The sequence below is a fragment of the Temnothorax americanus genome, unplaced genomic scaffold, assembly GCF_048541705.1.
Source record: "Temnothorax americanus isolate GAGA-0224 unplaced genomic scaffold, ASM4854170v1 Scaffold29, whole genome shotgun sequence".
In the NCBI taxonomy this organism is placed as follows: domain Eukaryota; kingdom Metazoa; phylum Arthropoda; class Insecta; order Hymenoptera; family Formicidae; genus Temnothorax; species Temnothorax americanus.
Window position 1 is genome coordinate 1,874,372 of NW_027509432.1, and position 15,136 is coordinate 1,889,507.

General features: G+C 44.7%; 1 protein-coding gene across 2 annotated transcripts in view; it reads right to left on the minus strand.

Annotated features, from left to right (window-relative positions):
- The window catches only part of Shg (DE-cadherin), a 122,473-nt gene extending 108,044 nt beyond the window's left edge, over positions 1-14,429 (minus strand). Inside the window, exon 1 of one of the 2 annotated variants that reach the window (XM_077410868.1) lies at positions 13,912-14,429. In XM_077410868.1, coding sequence (XP_077266994.1) covers positions 13,912-14,032 — 121 coding nt within the window. In that variant the 5' untranslated portion in view covers positions 14,033-14,429. The remainder of the gene's footprint in view (positions 1-13,911) is intronic. The other variant, XM_077410867.1, reaches the window with a different exon arrangement.
- Positions 14,430-15,136: the final 707 nt, after the last annotated feature.

Here is a 15,136-nt window from a genome sequence, read left to right on the forward strand (position 1 = left end):
GTAGTTAAAACGATAGAAAATTCACCAAAAAAATTAAAGTCTATCCCGACGAACGGCAAAAGTCGAAATGTGCATTGGGGACTATCTCATTTGCGGCAATTTATCATTTTTGCCGATTATCATCACTAACGATCTCACGTACCGGCAGTTAAATTATCTTCCCCTTGCCTGAGTTATCTCGACGTGTAAATAAAAGTGGAATACGGAGAAGGGTAGAAAAACGATAAAATTCCCGACGCAGCAGACGCGTGCTCGCAACTATAGCGACTGAACGGTCATATAACTACCGTCTTTGCGTTCTCGATAAATTCGCTTTTGCGACAAACAACGAAATTTGCACGTACGACTATGCAAAAATTTGAATTTTATTGCTATACATCGTTGCTTTTTATGTTGGCCCGATATTTGCGCCCTAGCGTGAATCATGCCCACATACCTATGTATGTTTTTATGATGCACCGTTCATGATTTTGGCGGAGCTAATCAAAACAAATGATCGTGCTTTACGTAATTCGGTCATTATATCTCATGGTGCGGATCATTTTTGCGTTTCTTTCCATTACGTCCTTTCCATTAACGTATCTTCCTATAAAACACGTATCTGTTAAAATATTTCGGCTAATAAATTTTCATCGAGATAGATTTGATTAATTATTAAACCAATTAAAGATAAATTTGTCTCAGAATTTCAACGGTAATTTATAATTCCAAGTAGGTAAACAATTAATGCAGTAAATCTATATTTGTAAAGCCAATTAAATTATACAAATTTTACAGAATGAGAGAACGATACGTCGAAGAGATACACGAAAACTGTTTCTATAATGCAGTATTTTTAGAAAAGTTTCAATTTAAACATTAAAATTACAAATACATAGAAATAATTTCACAAAGCAAAAGTAGAAATTAACGTGAAAATTTTTACAACATATCTCTTTGTCGTCTAGCTTCTTAGTTCAACAAGGCAATTTCGCGTTTTTGCATAGAAAACACGATCTTGTCGTCTCCAGTCTCATAGGTACGCTAATGAAGACTAACGACGGGCGTTAAAGCATCGATTCTCTATTCCACGTTGATAACGAATTTACATCGAACCCTGTGAATATACACTCGGATCGCGATCATAAAATTATCATAATGCGTATGACAAATGAGTTAAATGCATTATCGTCCCGGTAATGCGGTTCGATAATGCATTTAACTCCTCCTTATTCGTCGAAATCATAGAAAAAGCGAATATATATATATATATATATATATATAAAATATCGCATAAAGCTGCTGCTGCTTCTTTCTTAATATGTTATGCGCAATCACAATCTCTGCGGAGTACATATTTTTTATAATATAGTTCGTATCTGAGAATAGAGTGAAAAAACACAGGATAAACTTGAGACGTGCAATACTTATATCATCCAGAAGATATTTTTCCGATGCGTGTCAATATAGTGGAACGGCAGGAACGGGTTTAAGGATAATGTACTTATAAACCGACCACGGCATTTAGACGCGTACTCAGAAAATCTGCATGTAAATCAACCCTCTGTCCACGCGTGTCACCAGCTTCGTCCATCATGTACGACTGACAGTCGGCGGCAGCGGCGAGGGAGGAGGGGAGGAATTTTCAAATGCAAATGTATTTCGGCCGCAATCGGACGGACGTCAGCGTCGCTTTCGGGCAGTCATTTCTGACGGACGGTCCCTATGCGTGTGGTTTCTAAACTCCGCGCTGCGACCGCTAAATCCAGCCAATTAGAACGGATTCGACGATAATGGTTGCGACATGAATTACTGCCGCATCACGGTGACCGAAGGCTCCTCCTAATGTATCGCGCCCCAAAATCATCTCCGTCGATTTATCGTTCGCGCGCATTAATGCACAAAGAACGTCGCGTCGCGCCGCGTCGCCGTGCTATTTACACGGCGGTTCGGGGAGGGATATATTTTTCAAAAATATTCGATAAAACAAACGCGAGAGAGAGGGAGGACCGTAATACATTCGCGGTGACATTAAAACACGCGGTGATTGCCGGTTCGCTCGCTGTAAATTTTCACGGCGTGGAGATCAACGCGGTTAACTGAATAAACTAGATGCGGTGCACCGAGTAGTTAATCGCTAACTCGACGTAAACGCGAAGTTTCAGTTACGCTTTTCTCGCGTTGATTATCCGCTTTGGTTATTACATCACGGATACATCGCGCGGTGCACGAAACGAACGTTTTACGCGCCGATTTATTACAAGCGCGTCGGATATACTCGAAATACGAATGCGATTTATCCGGGGCTTCAAACGGACTCTTTCGTTGCATGCTTATGCGTCGCGCTTCATCAAACGCGCGATGAAACGTAACGCCTTTGGTATGCGATGCTTCTTTGACGACTGCAGTAATCAGATAGCCGGAAAACATAATGGCGAAATGTCATTTGCGTAGTCATATCATAAAGCAAACTCTGGTGACTGTTTATCGTGTGTAGTCTCTCTCTCACACACACACACACACACACACACACACACAATGAATTAAAAACATTTAATAAATTAAGTTAGAAATTAAAGAAATTTTTAAAGAAGGTACCTTTTTATTACCTTATGTTTTATTATTATTTTGAATTATTTTATTTATCCAATTTTATATAAATAAGAAGAAATAAAACGAATGACGCGAGTAATTACTTCCTATCATTTGTGGAAAAAGAAGTAACGTTTTGTGGAGATGTTTTTCCATGGCAATTACATAACATAAGCAGGGATCTCAAGATGCGCGGCTACGTCACTGTCCGATTCAACGGCAGTCACGAGAGCAAGTTACACGTCGCAGGCTGAATCACTCGAGAGCCCCCCTTCCCATCTGGTTTCCTTCGTCTACCACAGGTAGCTCGGCAATCGTTCTGGTGACACTCGAAGCAAGAAAGGTAGAAGGAGAAGGAGGACACAGGGATAGCGGCACGAATGGAAGAAAAAAAAGATAAATATTTCATGCCACGACCCGACTAAATTCTCGACAATCGGAAACTTTGCCTTGTGCGCCCTTTTTTTCCGTTGTTTGCTTCGTGCTTCAAACCGCCGCGAAAACTTGCCGAGCTACTTTAGTCCATTTTTAGTTTCTTCGCGCATAGGTGCCCGGTTCCGGAATGACGGCAAGAAAGGAGCAGAAAAAAATCCGTTCTTTCTCTCTCTCTCTCTCTCTCTCTCTCTCTCTCTCTCCCTCTACTCTTTTTTCTCTCTATTTTCCCGCCAAGTTTTCGCGCTCGAGTACTTTGTTTTCCCCACGAGCTCGCCCGTCGCGTCATTTGGGACATCGGACAAGTAAAATCGCTGTAATTGAAAGAGAGAGCGCGATCTATCTTCCTCGTAAAAAAAATCAATCTTAACGACCCCGAGGAGGGTATGCGTTTTCCTCGGGACAGTAGAAACCCGTCTTATAAATCATTCGCGCGCCCGTAACGTTCTTCCACCCGCGTTAGGTAAATTCTATTACGGCCTTACCGGGGAGATCCCGTAAACTTTTGCCGCGTATAAAATTTGACGGATGCCATTTTTCCCCATCGCGCATTACCCCGCGCAAAATGGGCGGCGAAGTTTCCTCGTACGTTCGCCGAAAGGCATGTTTACCGTACCACGTACCGCGCGAGTACGCGGCCCGGTCACGTATTCCCGCGGATACTCCCGCAAATATTCCCGGCCGGCGAATCGATACGAGATCCCCCCGACGAGACAATTTTTATTTCCGTTATGTCGGAGGGGGAAAACGGAGGGAGAGGAAAAAAATGTGAACGGTGTTGACACGGCGACAACGTGCCTCTCCGCGTTATCCGTATAGATACACTATCGATACCTCGGCTTATCTACGAGATTACCCGGAATCGAAGGCGAGGACAAAGCACGGGTTAGCGCGCCTCGTTTCGAGAACGGTTGGAACAGATACCCGGGATAGGTATCGTCCATAGGGTCTTGCGGCGACTCGCGGCGGCCCTGCGATCGAGAAGTCTATCATACTGCAGCTTACACGTTCTGCAACAGCGTTTCTCAACGCAGCCATCGTCCATGCACTTAACACATACACAAAAACCCGTGTATACCTGGTACGTATTTGAGGCAAAACGTAGTCGTGCATTATTAATCTGACTAATGGAATTATTGCGTTCGATAACGTTTGCTCTATAAGAGTCGGATTAAATCAGAATTAGAGAAAAATTATTTAACCGACTGAAAAAGCTAAATGTAACGCCGGTGGAGAAAAAGCGCAAAAAATAATAATTAATTAACGCGGAGATTGTTTGATTTAATATATTTGAGTATGTATTTTTAAATGAGAGTAAAAAAAAGCATTTTCTATCTCCAATCAAAGTCTTCCACTTTATAGTCAACGAGATTATTATACGAGACTCTTGCTCGCCTAAAATACTCCAATCGAAACTGCTCGGCCGCATAAAAAAATAACGATTCCCCAGTCGAACTGCAACACCGGGACAGCGAAATGTTAAGCAAGTGCTGTAATACGTGGCATTAATTTTCACAATCCCCACGATGTCAAGAGCAAAACATCGGTCTTTCTGAAGGACGAGTATTTAAGCCACTCGCGTGGCGCACGCGCGAAAAGCTAGAGCTCCATTTGCGAGTGTACCGCGTCGGTTTTTGCGCGAGTTACATCGCGCACGTTCGTGCCGAGATTAAATACATTCGCACCGAGCCTCGTTAATGAAAAGCTACGTATTAACCCCACCCATACGTAAAGCCGCTGACGGTTGGTCGCGCGGCACGATTTTTACTCGCAAACGAGCGCGTAAAGTTCGGACCAAAGGTCCATAATTTCTAAGCTACACTTTGTCGCGTTTTGAAGTGAATCAGAACTGTATTCACAGCACCCGTAACAGCGAATGTCACATATTACGCGCCGGTCGCACCGGCATCAGTTACATGTCTACTTTTGAATCTAATTAAATCCTCTCTCTCTCTCTCTCTGATAAAGCTCCGACCTAAAAGACGACGAGTCGTCTGAACCGGAATTTTATTGTCAGCGCTGTTTCGTCGTCTACGAAGAGATCTCAAGAGAACCTCTGTCTCGCCGGTTCGGCCGTTGAGAAACACTGTCTTACACACGCTGCACCTACAACAAACGGCCGGCGACCCCAGGCGCTCTTTGTCCTCTCGACTCCTCTTCGCCCCCTCCCTCGCCGTTCAGACCGGCAGCCTCTCTTTTCTGCCTTTGTCCCGTCTCACTCTCACTATTTTTTCCAACCATCGTGCGCCACTACCTTCGAGTCGGTTCGACCGTACGTATGGACCGAGAGAGAGAGAGAGAGAGAGAGAGAGAGAGAGAGAGAGAGAGAGAGAGAGAGAGAGAGAGAGATTCCAGACTAAAAACGCATTCAGATCGACTATTTCAGTAAAAATCGACACGTCGCTTTCGCCGTAAATTTTTCAACATCAGGACGAGATAAGCGAAGTAATTTTTCGGTTATTTTCTATTTTAGATCGTCGTCTCGTCGACGCGATTTTGCAGATTATTTCGAGCATTTTTCTGGGCAAACTAAACGGGGATTTATCCAAACCTTGGAAGAGAATCCCTTGAAAAATGTCTGTTTGATCCCTCAGGTAGAAAAAAATTCCTCGAGGCGCCCAGATTTTCCACAGGTTTCTCGAAATGGTACACCTGACTATGTACTACGTAGTAGTAGTACTACGTGGTACTACGTAGTACTATAGTATAGTTATACGTATATAAACTGACTGTCATTTTAACATTAAAAATATTACGTAACGGTGCTGAGTCGATGATCAAACCATTTAGTTCCTTCAATATCGAAACTACGCGCGCCATGCATATTTCATTACGGGAAGTGCAAACGTGAACCTAAGGGAAACACACGAGTGATATTCTCCATCCCTCGACGTTCGTCTCTCTGGAAATGGATACAGAGAGCTCTGCTACAGATAAGAGAAATATATTCTCGAAAGTCAATTCACATACGCGTGAACAACCGCGAGGGTCAGTTAATAACGCAGTCCTGCACGGACTGCGTAGTTGACCGGCGAATAGGGCGAACGTACGATATACGGTTGAAGCGTTCGGAGCGTTTAATTGAATTTTCAGACCAGCGTTCGGTGATTTTAGTTAACTATACCCGAAACTAAAATACCAACCGCGAACAAGACGCGGATTTATGTTACTACGTATTTTGCGTTCCAACCGCCACGGACGGCGGCGAGTTACCCCCCCCCCCCACCTTCCGTAGCCAGGGGATATCGATGATTCAACGCGCGGGACATGACTAACCATCTTGCACCGTTTCATCGGCAAGAGGCACGCTCGGGGAAACGGAACCCATTAAATTCGCAGAATATTTCGCGAACAATCGCGGCTCTCGGTTTCCGGAGAGATCTCCGCCGGTGCAATGCTCTCTCTCTCTCTCTCTCTCCCTCTCCCTCACACCACTCATACCGCTCTCTCATTCCCGAGGGCCGGGCAATTAAATCGGCATATCCGCGCATTACGCCCGAGCTTCAAGTCCTGCAAGGAATCTTAAGCCGCTAATCCGCGGAGACGTATTTAATCGGAGAGAACGATGCAATTTAGCGATTGTCACGTCTCGTCGCCGAAACGAGCGCGCGTAACTCGCCAGGATTTCGAGACCCGCTCCGAAATTTGCCGACCGCGATCATGCGGAAAAATAATCGACGTATATAGACGCCGCAGAAACTTCCCGCTTGCCGGCTGACATCGCATCGTCGAGATTAACGTGACGTTAGTAATAACATCGAAACAGAGATTAAGCCTGATTACTTCATCCCTGATCGACGCGTTTCGACAAAAAAAAATTGACTAACGAATTGTGTGGACCGAGGCACGTCGCAGCCAATTAATGTAATTATGAACATTATTCGTGGTAATGTAATTACAAATAAAGCTCCACTCTGAATCACGCTAATAACTGTTGGAAATTAGAATAAGAGAGCTATTTACATCGTCGATCCGATCGTATACGTAAATCGTTCCGATTTCAATTACCCCCTCGGAACAAAGGTGACAGGTACGAATACCATTCTCGACGGTGCGCGAATCCATCTTCGCGCGGGAATCCAACGCGGCACCGTTTTCGAGACCAGCCCAGAACTTCCAACCGCGCGATTTCTATGTTCCCGGGATTTACGGAGTAAGCGACTTTGGGGCCAAACCTGAAATATGGCCGAGTCCCCGTGAGATCGGTCGCAAGGTACATACACGCCGGTCTCTCCCTTCCTCTTCCGGTCGACACGCAGTCCCGCTCCGGCGACCGTGGCTAACGTAATTCTGGAATCGGCCGAGCGTTTTCCCGCTCTTTGCATAATCCCTGCTGGATTGTAAACTTGTTTACGTCCCCCCACATACCGACATTTACAACCTCCATCCGACTCGCAACGGAGTAAGGATGTACGAAGAAATCTCTAAGAATCATTCCGTGGTATCTCGTCAAAGTACCGCACGTCTCAAAAATATCGCAAATAAAAAAAAAAGATAAATTCTATTTCATACTTTGTCAAAAATATAAAGACACTCGTTAAAAATATAGAGTGATAGCACAACCGAAGAAAATATATAATAATTTCTTATAAAGAAATAAATTGAAAATGGAAGTATTTTACACACAACAGTATGTTTTTAAGAAAAAAATTTTAATTTACATTTTGGATTTATTTTCTTCGTAAGAAATTGTTTTCCTTTTTGTTTTGCATAAATATTCCTCGTAACTCAGATAGTAATTTGTTCCTGTTCCGCAAAACATGATGTACATATATGTCACGTATATGCTTATCTTTGTGATTTTTATCAACATAAAGAGCAAACTCGTTTCTTTTTATTCGTGTTTTTTTTTTTTATCTCTTTTTGGCGAAACATCTTCGTCGTTTCGGAACTATATTTTACCTCGGCGTTCCCTGTACTCGATGCTCTGAATACGAATCAATGGAACTCATTGGCATCATTGTTATGGCGAAAGAACGCATAGGGATATTCGAATAAAAATGGAGCGACGTGCCTGCGGACAAAACTCGGGAGGGGATGCGATGAAAACCGAGCTTCGAGGGGAGCTCGGTTGGAAATTACCTGGCACTGCTCAAAAACACGTCGTCTCGAAGGTCGTCTCTCGGGGCCGAATCCTCACGCAAAATACCGTCCGCGTCCAACCGACTGGTTCAGTGAAGACGTTCGCGACTTCGCAGATGGATCTCTCTCGCGTCAATTAATACCAATGAAAGTAATACGAACCCCAGACGGTACGGGCCGTGAATCGCGGTCGTTCGCAGGGCTGCGCGTGCGAACGAATATGATCCCGCATATGTATCACTTTCAATTCGCCCTGTCGAGGCGTGGCGTAATAAATACGAAGCCGATAGTTTTTCGAGCGTGCACAGCACGGCGCGCTACTCCCCTCAAGACGCGCGATAAAGATGAAATAAGAACAATGCCGGCGAATTGGCGGTAATCGTCTTGCGGGACAAACAACTTCAACCGATCTGCCCGATAGCCTTCTCCGTTCCGTTTTCCACGTTAATTTTACAGTCTGACAACGCGTTATGTGACGCCACAATCTATTCTGATATTCCACGTTATGCTCCGTTACAGCAGAAAATTGTAGGCGAAAAATATACGCACGTGGTTAAACGACATATATATGACGTTCCGGATCTATCGAGTCTCATCTTTTCTCAACTAATCCTCCCCTTTAACACAGAATCGATTTTTCGTTACGAAGAATAAACGAAGAGCCAACACACGTAGCTTTTCTCATATTAACAGAAACAAAAAATCGGAAAATTTTAAGCTTTCAAGAAGTAAAATCTTACTCTTCATTTAATTTCAAATTGTCTTTTGCAAGAGATTTTGCCATATAAGAATTAATCACACAAACGTTTAATGTCGAAAAATGAGAAATCAGCGACAGATGATGATCTCCCTCGATATTCTCGAAAAACGAAGAAAAATGAACCTGCAGATTGAATAAGAAATCCACGGATGAAAGATGATCTCCGAAGGGCCGTGTATGCGCTTTATATTTTCCGGTAGGGTGCCCCGGCAAATCGGAGTCGACGGAGTCGTGCATATGAAGACAAAGACGACCGGAATACCTTTCAAGGATTACAATGTGAATACGCAACCGGGGGTCTCTCCCTCGCCCCCACTCTGTCTCTCACCTTCTCTCATGGGGGGGGAGGGTAAGTAATAAACCGCAACACAGCACAAAACCCGGGTCTCAAGGGGGGTCTCCGGGACCCTTCCTCATCGTCGTTACTCTTCGCCCGCGCACGCCTTCGAATCGTTTACGATGCTTTTCGGCAATTTCGGCGGAAGAAATGCAGTCTCGCCCGCCTTTATACGACCCGGCACGTCCCAACTTTTATCCAATTATCAATTTTGCCAATCGCCAAAAATTTCCGCCCGGGAGATACACGCGCGACGCGCGTGACGATCCAAATCGGACGGGCCGTCCGAATCGAGCGCGAGTTGCAGTAACTCGGATACACACGGAAGATCGATAATGTTCGCAACTCTCATTTCCTCGCCCGCCACCGCACACTTCTCCGTAACCCGTGGCCTTTTTGGCCTTTTAACCCTTGTGTCCGGTGTGAGATCCTAGGAGGAGGTTCTCTCACGGAAAAAAACGTGCAACGCGTCATCCAAGGTTCCTCGTTCCAAAAATGCTTTAAAAGTGCAGTTTTTAATATTTATAGAGAGCAAATTCTTTATTCTCTACGTGCAGTAGAATTTTTCATATATTTCTATTTGAATTAACGGTGCGATTTTCATGTGAAAACACGAAAGAACGTGAAAGGAACTTGCATGGGGATATTACGCAATCAGCAGAAGCGGTTTTGCATATTGCGTCGTCAATTGTCATAAAGCTATGCTTAAAAGTGCCCTCATCATACGTGAGTCAAGATACATAAAGGTACCGTTACGCGGTATTTTTCTATACTCATTATTCCGTTACGAGTGTATTTTTAGAAATATTGATTAATAGATTCTACTGTAGGCAACGATACGCGGTGGAATCCCGCGACTGAAGGGAGAGCTCGACTTGAACCCGACGAAATCGTTTAAAAGCTATCGAAATGTCTAATGGTATCGAAAGATCGTCTCGCTATATCGGGCAACGATAAAAAAAAATGTATCCGTTTCGAGGCGGTCGCTTTTCCGGCTGCTCGCTCGCCAGTCTCGCTATGTACTGTTCGATATGTCGGTGCCGTTTCGAAATAGCCATTACTGAACGGAGATAAATATAACCAAATAATAATCCTCCCGGAACGAAGGCGTCCAAAGTCCCGCGAGTCGTGCAACACAAACACCAACATGAAAGATCGAATTTAGCAACTCGCAGGATCGCGAGTGGAATGGAAAATGGAGACGGTTCTCGCCTCGCGTATCGAATTACGTTTTACAAACTTCACGACGTGTTTTAAAGATTAACGATCCCCACGAATTCGATATCGGAATTCTTTACGTACGTGTCCGATTTAATTATCTGAATTAATCATAATGGAATGTTTTAGAACGAGATCATCCCGATATACTCGCGCGGTTCGTCAGTCGACGAAAGTCGGCGGGGAGTGCTTTATACCCGACCGCGTTGTAATTCACCGGGTTTACCGCGCGACTCGCATCAATATGCCATACTCCGCCGGCAAACACCGCGAACATTAGGCGTGTCGGCTAAACCAATTTTGCGTTTGGGAATTTCAACGAGGAAAGACGACACGCTTAACAGCCAGGTGCACCTCCTTTCTTCCTCCCGCGATAAGTCGTATCGCGTCACCTGGTAAACGGCGGTAAACCATCTCGTTAGAGCAAGAGACGTATCGAGCGCGTCATCGAGGAGAACCCTTCTGTGTATAAACCCTTTGTGCTCGTCCCAGAGCCGCGACCGCGAGTCGATTTCTCATCGAGAGTTGCTCACGCTCGCCGGTCTATCAAATCTATCATTGAGTTCGTTTAACCGCGATGCGCAATATATTTAAAATTCTATTTGTGCTCTCGTGTCTGTTAAAAAAAACATAATCTTTGTTTGTAAATGATATTTATTCTCTCCGAGATTCTTTGAGGAATGATCAGAGGAATTATCAGCTAACTTTTTTTCTACACAGTATTTATATTTGGTCCTTCAGAAGTCCGTCGAGCTTGAACTGAGCTCGCATTTCTCGCGCATAATACGCGAAATGTCGATTTCGGAAGCGTGGCCCGCGCGTGATTCTATTGTCCGGGACGCGTGTGTGCGTGATCGACGTACACGCTCTATAGTCGTACGAAACATCCAAATCTAACTTAAATTTCGGAGTAACGGCAAATCCGGAACAAAATTACTTGTTAAATTTATTTCTTCAATTTCAATTTTGTAACGTCATTATACGGCTAAGATGTGCAGGCTAAAGAGTTTATAACAAGTATGTCATACATAATAATTCAATTATGAGATTAAACTATATTTTATGAAGGAAAAAAAAGTTATATATATGAAGATAAAAAGTTGTATGTTTACTAACATAAAAATAATATAAAATTAAATTATGCTAGAGAGAGAGAGAAAAGCGATTGTTTAATTATAAAAGAGATGTATATTATAAGTGTTACGTACTGGAAGATTAATATACGGAACGTCAATAACAAGTATCTGTTTGACATTAAGTAATAATCCATTGTTTGATATAATATTGGTTACTTTTAAGACAAGTTTAATGTACCTTATGTATGCGACTGAAAGCGAATGAAAAATAGTTCTCGGAAAGTCCGACAATTACGTAATTGTCACAAAAGATTTACAGTCACGCGACTCACTCGCGATTGCTTTATTTACGGTCCATCGAAAAAAAAAACGACACGAATAACGATTCACTTTTTCTTTCGAGCAGTTCTCGAGATAAATAGATTAACGATCCGAATTGTGGGGCCAAAATTAGTAACTGTCGTCTGACGTTCGTCGATCCCGCTCGCCCCGGAATCGTGACAGGAAAGTTTTTCGCAAACCTACATTTCTGGGTCACGTGCGACTGAAACAACGTTATTCGCTCGAGTGCATCTTCTTTGAGTGCAAATCGCCTGACGGGGGGTGGACTTTCCTGCGTCTAGTTTTTTTTTCGCCCCGAAACTTTTCAGCCGTTTCAGCGACTTGATTTTTCTAACAATTTTTGCTAACTCCACTATCCTCGCGCACATCGTTTGCAGCACCGGTCGCGCGTGTCTCGGTTTGAGAAAACTGCGGGACGAGGACGGTTCGTACCAAATATCGGGAACGAGCCGACGACGCGCGGATTACAATAACTCTGCTTAACAGATTTATCGTTTGTTATTAGAATAAATTTAAGTCCCGTGCACCGGGTTAAACGTTAATTCTGTACACTGTATGTGCGATTACGTAATAATAAGCACCGCAAACAACTATTAACCGTACGCGGAAGTTCGCAAGCTTTTGCGATCGACCATCCGTGGTCGCTCCGGAACATAAGTCGCAATAATTGATGCTCGATACAACGTAATTTCCCTGGGCCAAATAACAAGCTTACGCCGGAGACTGTCAGGTCGAATTTTCGGTTGTCATTTTAAGCTTTCGAGAAACGGGAAGTGTTTAGTTCTGTACCTTGTCGAGAACGGCGCGTATATCGAAGACTTAAATACACAACAAATATTCATTAAGTCAAATATTAACTGCGACGAATTGAATAATAAATCGAATGCAAGAGAGATAATTAATAATTAATGCGGACAGCTAGAGCTCGGGAGGCACTGCGAGTTCGCAATCGCCCATCCGTATTATTACTTTATTCTGTATCAAAAATTAATTCGCGCGTCTGTATCGTCTGTAATTTAAGAAATGAAGAAAGATGTACCGGCTAAATATTGTATACAGCGGAGCTCCGATTATCCGATTCTCCGTTATCCGACATTCCGTGACACGAGAACCGAAACGAACTTCAATCACGAGCTTTTTTTTCCGTTAAAAACCGTAGTGAATAAAAACTGCGGCCGCACTTCGCTGCATTCAATTTAAAACAGATAAATGTATCGTTTGAAAAATAATTGTAAATCTGTTATCGCAAAAAAAAAAAAATAACCATTCCAGTGGCTGCTCAACGGAGAAACTTTGTACTTCCCGTTAGATTTGTGTCGTTATTTCAGTGCGCGCGTCGGGCCCTGTTTACGTTCCGGATAATTCTGCTATTGTGTTATTGCCTTTTTCTATTATTTCGGAAACTAAGACCGAGGTTACCGATGGCCGCGCGTCTCGCGATCGGCAGCGCCCGCTGCCACGCTTCTCTCACGGACGAGAGAGAGAGAGCTCGGCTCAAGCTCGACGGACCTCTGAAGGACCAAATTCGAATACCGTAGAAAAAGTTAGCTGAATATTCCTCTGATCATTCCTCAAAAGAGAGAATAAATATCATTTACAACAAAGATTATATTTTTTTTAACAGACGAGAGCACAAATAGAGATTACGCATCGCGGTTAAACGAACTAAACGATAGATTTGATAGACCGGCGAGCGAAAGCAACTCGATGAGAAATCGACTCGCGGTGTCTGCAGCACCTAGACACCAGTTTCTTCGCAGCGTACACGTTGCGCCTTTCCTTCGCCTCGGACACGCGTGCCGGTCTAAAGCATCGTGGACAGAAGGCACGAGAAGGGAGCGCAAGTGCGTGCTCCGTTTTAACGCGGATCGCGACGTCAGCAGTGGCGGCGGCGGAGGCACGCTGGGTCCCAGAACGCGGCTTGAGGCCCCGCTGTGGAACCTTCCCTCCCCCACGGCCGCCACTGCACTAACACGCGCGCGCGGAACGCGTCCGCGCATGCGCGGCAGGTTTCGAATTCAAACGCACACACCGACGGCGGCTACGTATACAGCGAGGCGCGCGTAACCTCGATCAAGATACGGTCCACTCACCGTGAGTTCCGCCGAGCAGTAGCAACAGCACGCTGGCGAGGAGGGCGGGTGGCGACGTGGGTAGCGCGACGAGAGTACGGGGCCTCGCCCCGGACCGCCGCGCGACGCATTTTCCCAGCATCGTCAACGGTCCCCGAACGACCTCCGCCTCTCCACCTCCAATGGCGGTCCACAGCGTCCGGCGGCGTCCTCGGCGAAACGCACCACGCCGTCGATCCTCTTCTTCTCGGGCCGCTCTGTACCCTTCCCCGACGCCTTCCTTCCCGTTCGGGTCCCGCGTGCCAACGGCGTTTCCAACGGTCACTACACACTGTTTCCACACGCGCCTCTCATCGTGTCCCACGTCCCACCTCTGTTTTATCCTTTGTAATATGCCGACTCGAACCCTCGCGAGATTATCGGGAATGAAACGAACCAGGCACGCGTCGCACACGCGCTCGCGTAGTAAAAACTGGTTCGGCGGTGACGCGTCGAGACGTTCCCGCGAACGGCAACGATGTCGCCGAAGAACGACCCCGTGCAAACGCGCCTACACGACTGAACCGCTGAACGCTACGAGTACGCGACGCGACGCGCTCGCTTGCCTGTATTGCCTGTCCTGTCCGCCTAGAATCCCCCCCTCCTCCGCGCCGTACCGCGCCGTGAGTATACCCCCACCCGCTCGGCCTCACTCTACCCGCGCGCCAGGCCACGACGCCGACCCTTCCCTTCCCCCTTCTCACCGACGTGCAAACAGCGATCGCCCCCACCAGTCCATGCTACTTGTTGATCTTCGTTCAGGGGCGCGCAATCACGGCTTCGCACCCGATCCTCTTCGATCTAGGAAAATAAAACAGAGACCATTTATTTAAAGAATTAAAAAGAACTTTTGAAGAAAAACTATTTAAAATATTAATTGTTTAAAAACAGAGATGTAACTCACCGCAATCGGCACTTTGTTATAAATAAGATAAATGTACCAATGCCTGGACACGTACCTATATATATGTCTGGACATTTTTATCATTTAAGTCCTTAAATAAGTAACGCGAATTAAAATAAAAAAATCAGTTATAAATACTTTTCTTTTATTATATTTTAATTTTAATTCGCGTTTATACTTATTTAAAACCTAAATGATTAAGGTGTCTAGACATAAGTAGGTCTTAAGTGCATTGGTGCATTCACCTTACATTATAAATTTATAATTCAACTTAAAATATAAATCTCTTTTATTTTATAAAAC